This window comes from Ammospiza caudacuta, chromosome 3, assembly GCF_027887145.1.
Source record: "Ammospiza caudacuta isolate bAmmCau1 chromosome 3, bAmmCau1.pri, whole genome shotgun sequence".
In the NCBI taxonomy this organism is placed as follows: Eukaryota; Metazoa; Chordata; class Aves; order Passeriformes; family Passerellidae; genus Ammospiza; species Ammospiza caudacuta.
The window spans coordinates 55,513,724-55,528,064 of NC_080595.1; the positions used below are offsets into that span (position 1 = coordinate 55,513,724).

The window sequence follows — 14,341 nt, forward strand, 5'->3', positions numbered from 1 at the left end:
TTCCCAGTAGTCTTCAGTGTTCCTAGGTTTAGTTCCCCGTTCCTTGCTTCTTTGAGGCTCACACATCTGTTTCTGAATTTTGTGGGGAAGAAATCTGTTGAATTTTTGAAGATCCATAAAGCAAACCTTTTTCCTACTGCTTACAGATAATTCTTGTCAAGATTCTTTGTTAGACTTTCCTTGGATGTTTCCTGAATAGGATTCTTAGGAAATCCTACAAGATGCTAGGGTAACACTTGTGAGTATAGAAGATTAGCAGTATAGAGGGTAGAAATTCTAAATACCTGGTGGAAGTAATGGTAATTGCTGGCTGCCTAGGGGATTCACTGAAATGTTATGGCTGAATTCTTGAATGTAACTCACTCAGTGTGATTTCATGCAGTTACTATTAATTTAATGTTCCTATAAATTGTTTCTGTGGAAAGTTGCCCAAGTATTTTCTTATTTTTTCATTTTGGATGGTCAAGGATAAGTCTGTTGCAGTCTTAGACATTCTACTATTTCCCTTAGTTTTTAAGTACTTCTTGTTTTATTTACCTTCATGTTCAACTAAACAGAAATTCACTCCACAGTTAAAATTTAAGATTTAACATAGAAATATTATGGCCTTGACTTTATATTTTACAGAAGTTAATATTTTAGTTTTAACTCACTAAGCCTTATTTCTCTTTTCTGAATTTTCTACAAGATCATAGCCTTTTTTTTTCCAAGGCAGTATAATAATTCTTAAAATTGTTCTTTGGGAAGGTTTTTCCTCTCTTTACATGAATTCATATTCTTGTAATTCAGATCACATATATTTTGCATTCCTTTTGGATTAGTATTTTATACAGCAGTTAAAAAAAAAAAAAAAACAAAATCAAAAAACCAGCATCCCCAAGCCTGTTCTATGCATTTTGCTTTGCTCCACACATATTTACCACACTGCTTCCTCATCAAGGAAGATCCATAAAGCTGAGAGAGCTGAGATCCATAAGCTGGGACAGCTGTCACTCTCCCCACCTAGTGTTCTTGCATATGAGAGAGGAAAAATCGTTAGAGAGAATGATTCACAGAAGAAATAGTAGCTGGAAGTGGGAGGTAGGAAGCTGGCTTAATTTGTCACATTAAAAATAGGTGTTTTCCAAAAAAATATTTTAAACTACTGCATTCAGGAGAAGAGCAAAACAAAACAAAATTATTGAAGTGGATTGTTGCTCTTTCATTGCTATGTTGTATGAGCTGCAGAAATCCAAAGTACACCATGCTTGCTAGGCGTTTATGTACCCAGTGATGAGAGACAGAGTGCTAAGTCCAAAAGTGCATATTATTATCAGCACCTCTAATACCGTGACATCTCTGGATGACAGCAGTATGTATCAAGCTAATACTTTGGTAGATTATTAACAACTTTAATAGACAGAGTCTTATAAAAGCTATATTTGACTTTTTGTCAATGTTCATGTTTTCCCCTGGTTGTACAATTTCTGCCTCTTAATGAAAGGGCAGCTGTTCAAAATAGACAGGAGTTCAGCATGAGCTATGGATATAGCTGTTTCTTTGTCCCCATTATTTTTGCACAAACCTTTGAAAATTAAGCCAATTTGTGGATTTTATGCATGTGAACCAATTTTGTAGATAAACTATAAATGTGTTTGTTTCTTTCATTAATTCTTTGCCTTTTATGACTCTGCAGCTTTGTCAAAACTTCCTGTGACTGCTGCTGCTGCTGGTTTTCTCAGAAAAGTCCTACTGATCTTAGGTTTTGTCAGATGACTACATAGGGCTGCCTCACAGTAGGGGAAATGGTCTTTATTAAAGAGTTCGGCTCCCTTGCTTCTCCTTTCTTCTCCTATTTTGCAAGCAGTTTTGAGAATTCAGGCCCTAATTAATTTATGAATTTTTCTCCACTTAACATACAGTAAGTTTATGCTTGTTCCAATATCACTGCTTGATTGTCATCATTTTGGCCTATTTCCAGTGTTGGGCTGCTCCTTCTATGGGAAACGTTATTAATGTTAGCACTGTTAAACATCTCATCCAAATTAAAAACCACAGTAGTAGCCATCTGTGTAAAAACTACTAAATCTAAACAGAAATCCCTTGTCTTGGAAATAAAAATAGAGTGGAAAGCAGTTAATCAGAGCTACCCATGCCCACTCTTGCTCTTTTGAAGTCTGTGGAGTTTTGCCACCAATGTTAGTGAGGCATATTCAGGCCCCTGCATGCTGTGTGTCTTGGGTCTTGTTTTGCTTAATGGAAAGTGTAATACACTTGGATAAAATGTTAATTAGATTGTGTAATGGTTTTAGACAAGAGGTAGCAACATTAGAACAGCATAACTTTTGTGTTTCTAGTCCTAAGTAAAGTATTGGGCTTTTTACATTCTTTGTAGATTACTTCAATTTATTTTTTATTAAATAAATAACTTTGCTATTCTTGTTATAAATTAATAAATCTGTGATGTCTGTTCCTATTTCAAAAGTTTTCTGGGTTTCTACCGGTGAGGTTTTACGAAGGATTTGGACCTGGCCCTCCTCTACTCCACACAACTTCAATTTCAGTGTTACTGAAGGTAGTAAGGGACAGCCTTAACTTGGGCTGAGAAATATTTCAAAATGCTGCATAACATGTGCATTATATGTAATATTTCTGTTTGAAAAACCAATCAAAAAAGAACAAGTGAAAATCCTCAGGTTTCTCCACAGTGCCCCGTTGGCATCTTTTGTCCATGACCTGTGAAGAAAGCCTTCATCACAGATTCAAGAATTTGGAATTTCCTTTTGAGTGACTGAAGGATGATCCCTTCTTAGTCTCCTGCTGAAGCTTCCTGCCCTTTTCCAGCTTCCAATGACTTATTTTGTCTTTCCACTGACTTTAACTAGATTTAGTGAGGATCTGACATTGTTAGATGCCATTTTTAGAAAAGCAATGTATTGGGGAATAGGGAATGGGGGTTTTCTTCATTGTTCCAGAACATAATGCAAGTGTAGCCAAAAACCCATTTCAGCAAAGACCAGCTGTTCCATGTGAGGGATTCCAGTCCTTTCTGGTTTGACTTTGCAACATTCTCTAGTAATGAATAGCCTTCATACCAAATTATCACAGATTAAAAGTGCTTTCTGTTGAAAGGCTGTAGTTGATTATATTCCCACACCAGATCTGCAAGGAGGAGCAAGACCCAGAGACACAAGCCAAGGCGTGACCATGGTGCTTGCAAAATTCTTCTGCTACAAGGGTCATTAACTTAAAAGGAAGGCTTAGGATGCTTTTATTTTAGTAGTCCAAAAAGTAGCTGCAATTTTTAGTTTTGTGTCATGAAGTCTCAGATTTTATATTCTAACTATAACATCACCTTCTCCAGGGAAAGGAAACTCTTCATCCTTGACATTTCTTTGAATGTGTCTGTTAAGTCATATCTTTTTGCTCTCTGTTTTAAACACTTTAATGTGTTGCAGTCAAAATCACCTCGAGTAAAAGGTTATTCGCAACTCAGATGCTTCTGTGGAATTCTTTTAGTTTTCCTCTGCTTTCAAACTTATTTCTGTCTTACTCTGCGAGTTTTCTAACATTTCATCTGCTCTTTGTATTGCACCTTCACTGAGTGACTTATGGAACAGTCAGCTCTTTTTTGTCTGTCCAGTTAATGTGAAGCAGTTAAAACTGTTACTGTCATATTTTCTGGAAAAATCCCTTTGCTCGGGATTTCTCTCCTGGGAAGCTGAGAAGGCTCAGATAAAAAAAGAAAACAATAATTATCTCATTGCTTTGCCTGTGTTTTGTTGCTTTAAAATGTATTTGGAGATTGTTTATCCAACAGGTGGCTATTTCATTAGTTTCATGTGAATTGTTTTAACTTAACAACCAATCAGAGTCAAGCTGTGTTGAAACTCTAGAAAGAGTCATGAGTTTTCATTATTGTCTTTTAACCTTCTGTAAATATCCTTTCTGTATTATTTAGTATAGTTTAATATAATATTCTTTAATATAATATAGTATTATAAAATAATAAATTAACCTTCTAAAAACATAAAGTCAAATTCATGATTTCCTTTCTCTATCTAAAAAACCTCGCAAATATGAAATAAAACCTCACAAGCGACTCTGAAGGCCTACCTGTGTGGTCAGTCTTCAGTTATAGCTATCCATCACCACTTATCTTCAGAGAAAACAAAACCATGAGATTAGCAAAGAATTTAATGTTGACATTTGAAAACTATTTAAAATATGCCGGGGTAGTCAGCTCTGAAATTCCCAGGACTTTTAGTGGAAATTAAGATTCCGCAAGTATTTTGGTTCTTTAAAAATAGTTGTTTATATTCTTTAAATCAAGTTATACTAACTCTGAAGGAAATTAATAGTGACTTGTGAAACAGTTCAACAGCAGTAATTCAGTATTAGTTCAGCCTGTGTAGTACAACAGAAAGGAGAAATGTGCATTGCTAATTACCAGCTGCATCTCTCCAGGTGCAGGGCAGCCTGTGCTGCAGGGCTCCGTGGTTTGTTAATCCTTCCTCCGGGCTGCTCACAGGGCGCACCAGCGCGACCACAGCCCGCGTGTAGGCACACTGTCCTGGAATAGCTCTGAGTCACGCTGCCGGAGAAGAAAGCTGGCTTTGTGGTCCGGGCCATGGCAGCACAGGCTCCACCACCTCCTCCTGTGCCTCTGATGAGGATGCAGCTTCGTAAATTCCTCTCTCTGAGCCAGCTTAGCTCAACAGACCAGGACAAAGTGGGATAGGCACTGGTCTTCCCAAGCTTTCCTGCTTGCTCCAGCTGTCACCTTTTCAGTCAAAGAAAAGAGAAACATACTAATCCCTGTTGTGTTTACCTACACCACTGTCCATTTTTTAAAATTATATTGATGGCAGTAACAGGCAGTACAGGTTGGCAGTACAGGTTACTATAGATGATGTGGAATTTGTAATTGATTACTGCTGTGAGAATCTATCTGCCTTTATTTGCCACACAATAAAAGATTTAAAGTTGGATGTAGCAAATCCAGGGACAGCAGCAGAGCATGGCAGCATTGCCATTTATTTGAATGCAGGCATACTGTTTCCCAAAATGAGAATTTGCTCTTCACCATTATAATGTTTTCTTTCTGAGATCTGAGTGTGACAAAAGTGGAAGGAAGCACTGAACTTCATATTGCGTCAGCTGTCAAGTTAAAAGGTATTTATTTAGTCTGGGAAGCTAGCATGAGTCATTCTGACAAGTTTGTGGAAATTGTTTTCATCATATTATGGAGTAGGCTCTTATTATACAGTATACATGACCTGTGCTTTAGGAGTTTCTCAGAAAACAACAGATTGTAAGGGATTCTTTTTGCCAGTGCTTCACAATCAATACTTTTCTCTGTAATTTTTCAATATAACTGCAACCAGTTCTACCTCATCTATCATTATCCCTTCTCTTTTGTTGGCATTGTCCTTCCTCACAGGTATGGATACTAAATATCAGTTTGGTTAGCTGGGAATCAAGAAACAGGCAGCTAAGCAGTAGTGGTGGCTGTTCAGGATGTCCGTTCTGCAGCCAGAGCGCTGAGGTAGGGAGTGGCATCAGTATATTAAGTTTTCCTCTTCTGAAGTAAAGGGAATGGATGACTGAAGCCAGAATCTTTTAGGAAAGATGGTTAAATGCCAGGAGACTCTGGGCCTGAACTACTGAGGGCTGAAGGAATTGGCAATCCTGTAGGCAATTTCCATACTTCTGCTAAAAATAAATGCTGTAATAAATTTGTGCTGGTAACATATCTGAGGTATACAGAAAAAGCCTACTAATGTATATCCACCCTACTGAGGCTGTTTGCCATATAGATGTTAAACACCCTACAGAGACCAAAGGAATGTTAGGAGGAACTCAGTATCTCTGGGAGCAGGGAAGGAGAGACCTGGCCTGAGATAGCTGGAATTTCTCTGCTAAAATACTTCCAGTGGGAAAGGAGAAAGCCAAGCCTGCAGGTGGTCACATTTTTATCTTTCTTCTCCAGCAACATGTAACCAGTAAAGCACTGAATATGTCAAGAAAATTAGACACATCTGGAAAGTGCAGTTCTGAGCTGTCATCATGGGGATGTCTTTTTCAGAAAGACTTTTTTAGCTGAAGTCCTGGTCTGTCTAGGAAGGACTACCTGAAAACCCTACTGGCCCTCTTCAGTACCCCTACAGATTTTTTTCTGCTACTCTTCTTCCCATAGTCCACAAGCCCCTTTAGCTCACTGTTGCTTTCTTGTGGCACAGGGGCCCACGGGTGGAAGCACCCTGATGGGTGTGTGCCCTGCTCACTGTATGTGTGCTGGCAGTGCCACCGCTCCCCAGGCTGCCAGGAACAGCTCACACGCTCCAAAGGTCTGTCTTTATTCAGGCTGATGGGTATCCAAGGGCAAGGTTTAGATGAAGACAGCCCAAAGCATGTTTGCTTTTTCCTTTTTTCCACATTTTGGCTTCCATGGACATCCAATGTTCCATGCTTTAGAGGCTTACCTCCTAGTAGCCAGAGACAAGCAATGCTCTTGGGTACCAACATATTCTCATCTCCAGCAGTTCCTTTTGTCCCAGGAGGAAATTTCTGTGCCTTCCACTCTGAGCTTATTTCCTGTGTCCTGCTAGAACTGGTTTGCTGTTCATGATTTCTCTTCCAGAAAAGCAATGTTTTTGGACAAGGGTGGGGACTGTTTTATTTTGTTCACAGGAAAGAGTCTTGGGCACTTTGAACTACTTCTGATGTCCAAGAAAGTAGCAGTGGGCTACAATACAGAAACAACTGTTAGTGCTCAAACTTCGATTAGTCATCTGAGGGACTCGACTTTCCTAATTATGACTAAAAGCTTCAGAAGTATGTCAGGGTGTTTTTCACTCCATAAAAAAACTTAAAAGATTTAAATGTTAGGCATCTGTTCTTTGTTCATCTCCTAGTCTTTCTCTGTATTCCAGAGGTGGATCCTCTGGAGGATGACTTGTCCCACCCTGACAAGTTTTGTGAGGTGGGATGAATCACCTCTTAAGTTCCTAAGCCATTAGCAACCAGATGTTTAAAATTAATTAGGGCCCATTTAGAATTTACAACTCTATGGTTTCATCTTCTGAACTCTTCTGAGAACATTTTTTAGCTCTTTTGATGAGGTGCTTTTTAAAGGTAACTAGGAGATGAAATTTCCCAGCCATATTTTCTTTTCATGGTCCTATATTAATTATTAAATATTAATTTACAGATAATGAGCAACACTATTTTGGTGACACTGTTCCATACTCAGAAAACCAGAGTTTGTCAGATATTTTTATTTCCACACATTTGGCCTCTGCTCTCCTGACTGAAACACTTGGATAATTTTCTTTGCAGTTTCAGTGCTTTGGCTCTTCTGGTTTATAATTCTACCAACAACATCAATTTAGAAGAGGAAGACATCCGACAGAAGCTCATAAGTAACAATCGAAGCATGGAAGAGGGATATCAACTTCATACTGTGGATGTTGATCCAGTGGGTGAGTAGTGTTCAGCTTTGTTACACAACAAATTTTTTTTTGCTTGTTCATAAATAAGCATCTTCTGTGTTAAAATAATCACACATTTCCAAACAGTATGATGGTTTCAGATTTTAAATTGTCTCTATAAACCTAATTGTTCCACTAATCTCAAAGAGCCATGCTCAAAATACCACTTTTAATGCAAACAAACTTGTCCAAATTGCTTCAGACAATGTCTTGCTGTCTGGTTGAAAGAGGCTTGGAGGTTCCTGACAACTCCTCTGGTGGTTTGAGGATAACAAAATATGCATTACAGCCAGAGCTAAAATGAGACATTTTGGACCTCCAAGGCCCCTCATCCCCACTTCTCAATGGTGTTTGTGTTTCTGACAACAATTGCCCTTAATCAATCTTCTTTTAGCTCTAATCTCTTCCCATTCAGCTTCTAGCAAAGATTGCCCTTCCTTTGGAAGGGAGGAGGTGGAGGCTGCTGGATGCATGGATGCAGCAGACACATTCAGGTCTTACCTTTGAGCAGCAGCAGCAGGGATGATTCCCTATTGTGCACCCCTCTATTGCAAACAACCAAGCATTTCATTGTAAGACAATTTTGTGCTGCAGGCTGGTTGATGAGCTGTGGACAACAAATGGAAGATGATTAGGGGAAGAAATTCATTATTAACACTGATATGCTCATTTTTACAGAAAAATGTTTAGCTGAAGAAAACCCTCCAAACTATTTTTGGCCAGATACCAGGCCTACTGTGACCAACTTCACATTTTGCCACGGGAGCTCAGTTCAGACTGCATCAAGAACTTGGTAGGTGTTCAAATATCTGAGAAGATGAGTTGTTTCTGATGCAACCTTCTGGTTATATATAGTTATTATTTAGTTATATATAATGGCTGCTGTTGTCTAGTATTGTATATCAAGAAGATTTTTTCTATACCGCGAGAGAGTAGGGAGGTACAGTAATATTTTCTATTTCATTGATAAGAAAAAAACTCATCTACCACTTCTGTAGGGCATATTGAGGCCCACAATTAATACGTGTTTAATGGGACTATAAAAATAAAATCTTCTTACAGAATGAAACAGTTTTACTCAAGTCACAGAATCATAGAATGGGTTTGTGTTGGAAGGGAGCCTAAAGATCATCCCCCTGCCTTGGGCAGGGACACTTCCTACTAGACCAAGTTGCTCAGAGCCCCATCCACTCTTGCCTAGAACCCTTCCAAGCATGGGGCTTCCACAACCTCTCTGGGCAACCTGTGCCAGTGCTTCACCACCCTAAAACTAAAAAAAATTCTTTCTAATATCTAGCTGAAACCTAATCTCTTTCAGTTTTAAACCATTTGCCATTGTCCTATCACTATGATGCTCTTGTAAAAAGTCCCTGTTCAGATCTCTTGTAGCCCCCTTTAGGTGCTGGAAACTCCCCAGAGCTTTCTCTTCTCCAGGATGAGCAACCCCAACTCTCTCAGGTTCTTTAGAGGAGCGGTGCTCCAGCCCTCTGATCATTTTTTGTGGGCCTCCTTTGGACTTGCTCCAGCAAGTCCACAGTTTTCTTATCTTGCAGGCCCCAGAGATGGATGCAGCTGCATGCAACCAGGATGTGGTTGGCTTTCTGGGCTGCATCTTCCACCAACATCCCCAACTCCTTCTCTTCAGGGCTGCTTTTAATCCCTTTTCCTCCCAGGTCTCCAATTGTGCTTGAGATTGCCCTGACTCGCATGCAGGACCTTGCGCTTGGCCGTGACCTTTATGTTACCATACCCAAAGCTTCAAATTTGCTACCACTCCACCACTACTATCTAACTTGTGTAAGAATTAGAATAAAACTCTATGAAGATGATCCGTGTATTTGGTTTAATGCAAAACACCCCATCTCATTAGGGGAAAAGTAAAAGAAATTGTGTAACAAATATTTTGCCAGTAGTTAGTCAAAATTGAAGGTGGGGATAATCTTATGCTTAAAGATTTGAACTTGAGTTTTTAAGGTTTAAGAAATTTTCTCCAATGTAAGGGGTTTTTTGCAAACATCTACAAAAGACTTTGACTCTGTATGTCCATTTCCTATTTGTAAAAGGGGAATATTATTACTTCTGTTAATATATTACCAAAACATTATGGCTTTGATCTCCTTTGAGTGCCTAAAACATGGTTATGATGATGCAATATTAATTAATTGCTTCAGTATTTAGGAAGATTACTATTAAATGCAATATATTAGTTGTATCCACCCACATTGCATCTGGAACATGTTCTGAGAGGACCAGATCTCTTACTTTTTCCAAATAGTATGGTAATATGGATATGAATCAGCTTTGAGTTTCAGTGCCAAACAGGAAAGCAACCCGCATTATACTTAAATAACTCACTTCCTCAGCCTCCTAATCTTGTACAAGAACTGATTCTGACTGACCAACTTTTGTTGAACAGTGGGTAGTGCAGAAATCAAGTTGTTTTTATGTCAGAGCCTCAGAATCATTAAAAATTAAGGTTTCTGGCCTTTACTGTTCAAGTGTTGCTTATCTTTATTATTCATTTGTGGTCTACAAATGATTGTGTATGGCACTTCTCATTAAAAAAAATAATTCCTGTGTTCTGCCCTGTGTTGTGTCTTCCTGTGCCTCCGCTAGCTTTTGCCAATATGGAACACTGTTTGTTTGGAGAGAAGAGGAAGCTCTTCTAAAAGTCTCTTCTTGTCATCTGCATTCCACAGTAGATGATTACCTGTGTTGTTACAATAAATGTGATCAGCTGAGGAATAATGTTATTTTATCATGTGCTGAGTAAAGGGATAAATTTTTCCCCTTTACCATCCTTCCTCTTTCCATGCTGTGATAGCATGATTGTATTTAAAGAAAACTGAGGTATAAGTGTTTTAAATTTTGGAGCCATTTTTATAGGGTGGCAAAGGCTGAGGGAGCTGGGCCTGTTCAGCCTTGAGAAGAGAGGACTGAGGGGACCTCACCAATGTCTGAGTATCTGAAGGGAGGGTGCCCAGAGGATGGGTCCAGGCTCAGTTCAGTGGTGCCCAGCAATAGGACAAGGGGCAGTGAGCAGAAACTGATGCACAGGAAGTTCTACCTGAATGTGAGGAAGATCTTATTTATTGTGTGGGTTACCAAGGACCAGAATAGATTACCCAGAGAGGGTGTGGAGTCTCCCTCACTGGAGTTACTCAAGAACAGTCTGGACACAATCCTGTGCCGTGTGCTCTGGGATGACCCTGCTTGAGTTGGGCAGTTGGACCCGACCCACTGTGGTCCTTTCCAACCTGACCCATTCTGTGATTCTGTATTTTGTTATGGTAAGTCTTTAAGAACAACCACAAAAAAGAAATCAGTATATCTGCCCCTAACTTTGAACCTGAATCCAATAGTTACCCTAGTTTTCATTGGTGGAATAAATTTATACCTTCACGTGGCTCCTGTGCATGTTCTTGTGAGAGGCAGTATGTCTTGCTATGGGCTAGATCAAAGCCATTTATATCAAGGAGAAATTATAGAAACAGCATATGCCTAGACCATAATACAGGCATAATAGTTTGTGTCAATATTTGGGTCTTTCCTGAAACACAAAGCCAGAATTTCCACTGAAAAACTGGGATTTCTCTCAGCACTATCTTTTAATCAATCATATACTTTCACTGTCAAGTGTATATATTGTGTTTCACGAGGAGCCATGTTGCTACAAATATTGGGAATTGAGAAGAGTGGACCACTGTGAAACGTACATAAGAATTATGAAATATTTATGTAATTTTGTTATGATATTTCATATGAATTTTCTCATTTTCCCTCTTTAGCTATTTGGGTCTGCAGAATTATACATCCTACTGGGGTCAACCTGATCTTAGAAATTGCACAGGTGGGTGTATTAGTGTTGGTCTTTGGAAGAATATATTTTCTCTTTATGCTAAGTTGTTTAAAAATATTTCTCAAAAAATCAGTGCAAAGTAAATAATTAAACTCTGGGGAAGTGCACCCAAGTTCAATTCAGCTCACCCATTTAGAGCTCTGGAGAGCAATTACTGAATTAAATCAAACTCTTCAGGCAATTTAATCAAGAGTAAAGGAAGGTTGTATCTTGCCTCTATTTGATATTCAAGTTAGGACAAATTTTTAAATATTTTGAATGCCTGCCGGGAAAGACTCCTGCTCTCTTCACTGGACTTACAATCAGATATTTGCAGACTTTTTCTCTGTTTCTAAAATACCCTTTTATGTCATTTTGGCCATGAAAGAGTAATAAAATAAAAGGACAACAATGTTATGGTCCCTTTTTTAGTGCCAAAGCTAGTGAAGAGAATTATACAGTCATATGTATAATATGCAGAGCACCTACAGTAAGCTCTTGTTCTGAATTGCTGTCTTGGAGAAGCCTCTTTGGTGTCCTAGGGAGCCTGGCTGCCTCACTCAGTCAATTGGGTACTTGCACTCAAATTATGTGAAAAACATCATGTCATGTAAGATGTAAAATGAACATTCCAAAGTAAATATATCAGAAAAATGTATTATAAAAAACAACCCACAGACAGTTGAGAAACTAAAAAGGATGATCTTTCAAAATGTTATTTGCAAATTCCACTAAATCTTAAATGTTTTGATGTTGTTAAAGGTTAGTGTTTATATTAGTTTTCTGTCCAGGTGGCATTGAAATTACAGTTTAACATGTTTTGCCATTGGATATGCTATCAAAATTTCCTTATCAGGGAGATTCTTGTAATGAATTTTCTTGTGTGTTGTGCTTGACAGGACTCTGACAAGTAAGAGTAGCATCCTCTGAAAGAACTGAAGCATTTGCAAGGGGGTCAGACTTTCTTCAGAAAGCTTAAAAGAGTGAACACTTTTTTCAGTAATAGAGAAATTGGATGCGTTTGTTTCACTTCAAGAGTGAAACTTTTTCCCAGTGAAAAAGAAAGGATAGCATAAGGAGGAAAAAAAAAGAGATACTATTCATTGTATTCCTCTCTTTTTCATTCAGTCCCCCCTTTCTAAAATAGTTCTGATTTACAAACTCAAATCAAAACAAAGAAAAGAAAGACATAGCCAATGAGGATAGTATGTAATTAGCACATCCTATATACTTTTTTAAAAAAATTATAAGTTTGACAAAATGATGAAATCCTATGTTCATTACATATACCATAGAACATACCCTAGCTTACAATAGTGATGATAAAAATTTGTGTTTCTGAACTACTTCAGGACTGTAATGCATTGTTTTCTCTTTTTGCTTTACTCTGTATGCTCACAGAAAATGCAGCAGATATTGCCAATCAGCTTCTGAATCTCACTGGTGAAGGGCAGCAGCTGACCTCAGACAAAGTAAATGATGTTGTGCAGAAGCTCAAAAAAATTGTGAACGATGAAGAAATTGATGAATCTCTGGGTTCTACCGTGGTGACAATTTTTTCCAATATTCTGGCCAGTTCAGACAGTGTATTGGCAGCCTCATCTTCAGAGTAAGTATTTCTGCATTTGAGAAAAGCTTTTGAGAGCAACCTGCAAGACTGTAAGGATTCATTCTTGCATGTATAGACAAACAAGAAAATAAAAGTTTTCTGATTTCCATCAAAAACAATTTCCCAAAAGAGATACACAAATATTGCTTCTTTTAGTGTGCATGAAAAAGTATTTGGATGGAAAACAAGTCTTTTGATACATGACACAGCATAGATAGAGGTATTGTTGGAAAATTATTTCAGGACCAGTGATATGGAGTCACACAATTTCTGTCAGTCAAAAGCTTTTGTTTTCAAGAAACATGCATAAATTTACAGTCCATCACTCTCTTTGTGAATACACAGATGGGTAATAGAAGCATAGTAACAAGAGGATCATCTTGTTAAGTGAGGGGCATGCAGAGCATAGGTGGGATTTTTTCCTGTATTCAGTTTTCAGAGTAATTTTTATTTCTGTTTTTAGAGCTCTAAAAACTATTGATGCCTTGGCTTTAAAGATCCATTTTGCTGGACCATCCATGAGTATTTCAACACGAAATCTCGCACTTGGAGTGTCTTCTATAAATTCAACTTCATTCAAAGGTGGTGCTTTCAGCGTCAGTCCACAGAATAATGCATCTGATTTCCAGGTACAGAACAAGCAGCTGTATTTGAACATGAAATGTGCCTCTTGTTCCAAGTGTGTTTACTGTGGTTCCTATAAATCCACTTACAACTCCCAGTTCTCCCCCTACTTTCTATTTCCTTTTTCCTACAACCATCCAAACAGATAACAGATTAATGTAGTATTTCCTTGAGTGACAGGAAACACAGATAAATTCACATTCTATGCAGATAAAAAGTAATTTGGCTTATAAATCCGCAACACACTTGACCTTTTTTTTTAGTTTTGTGGGGTTTTTTTTCTAGTGAAAAAGGAAAATAACCTTTAACAATCCGTGGTACTGACCACTAAACAATATCTAACAACTCTTTTGATGTCTTTCAGCTTTAAAATAAGACACCTATGTATAGGTATCTATTTCTGCAGATATAAAAGTTCTTCAATCTTCCAGTACAGTTTAAATATTAAATGCTAAAAGAAACCTAAGTCTAATCCAGTTGTCCACACATAGGTTGATTGGCTTGTACCATTTAGGATATCTGAGGCATTCAAGTCATTCATGTGGAGCTTTACCAGCCTAGACATAAAAAATAAAATGAACAGAGATCACACAAAATTTAGGAAGGTCTCCAGTGCTACAAGATCTAGACAGGATACTACAGTTAAGATATTTATCCTCACCTCAAAAATATTTTTTCTTTGCTTTTTTTCCCACAAATAGAAAAAAATAGACATGTTAAAATTTGAAATACTGCTTGAGCAGCACATGAGCACCAACAGGATTTTCCAAAGGTCGTTTTGAAATCAGTAGTGATGAG

The 14,341-nt window shown here is 38.1% G+C and overlaps 1 protein-coding gene across 4 annotated transcripts in view; it reads left to right on the forward strand.

Moving 5' to 3' along the window:
* ADGRG6 (adhesion G protein-coupled receptor G6) overlaps positions 1-14,341 on the forward strand; it is a 110,519-nt gene that overhangs the window by 67,103 nt on the left and 29,075 nt on the right. For all 4 annotated transcript variants that reach the window (XM_058801320.1, XM_058801318.1, XM_058801319.1 and 1 more), the window contains 5 exons: positions 7,321-7,463; positions 8,151-8,265; positions 11,261-11,322; positions 12,712-12,919; positions 13,383-13,548. In XM_058801320.1, the coding sequence (XP_058657303.1) occupies positions 7,321-7,463; positions 8,151-8,265; positions 11,261-11,322; positions 12,712-12,919; positions 13,383-13,548 (694 nt within the window). The remainder of the gene's footprint in view (positions 1-7,320; positions 7,464-8,150; positions 8,266-11,260; positions 11,323-12,711; positions 12,920-13,382; positions 13,549-14,341) is intronic.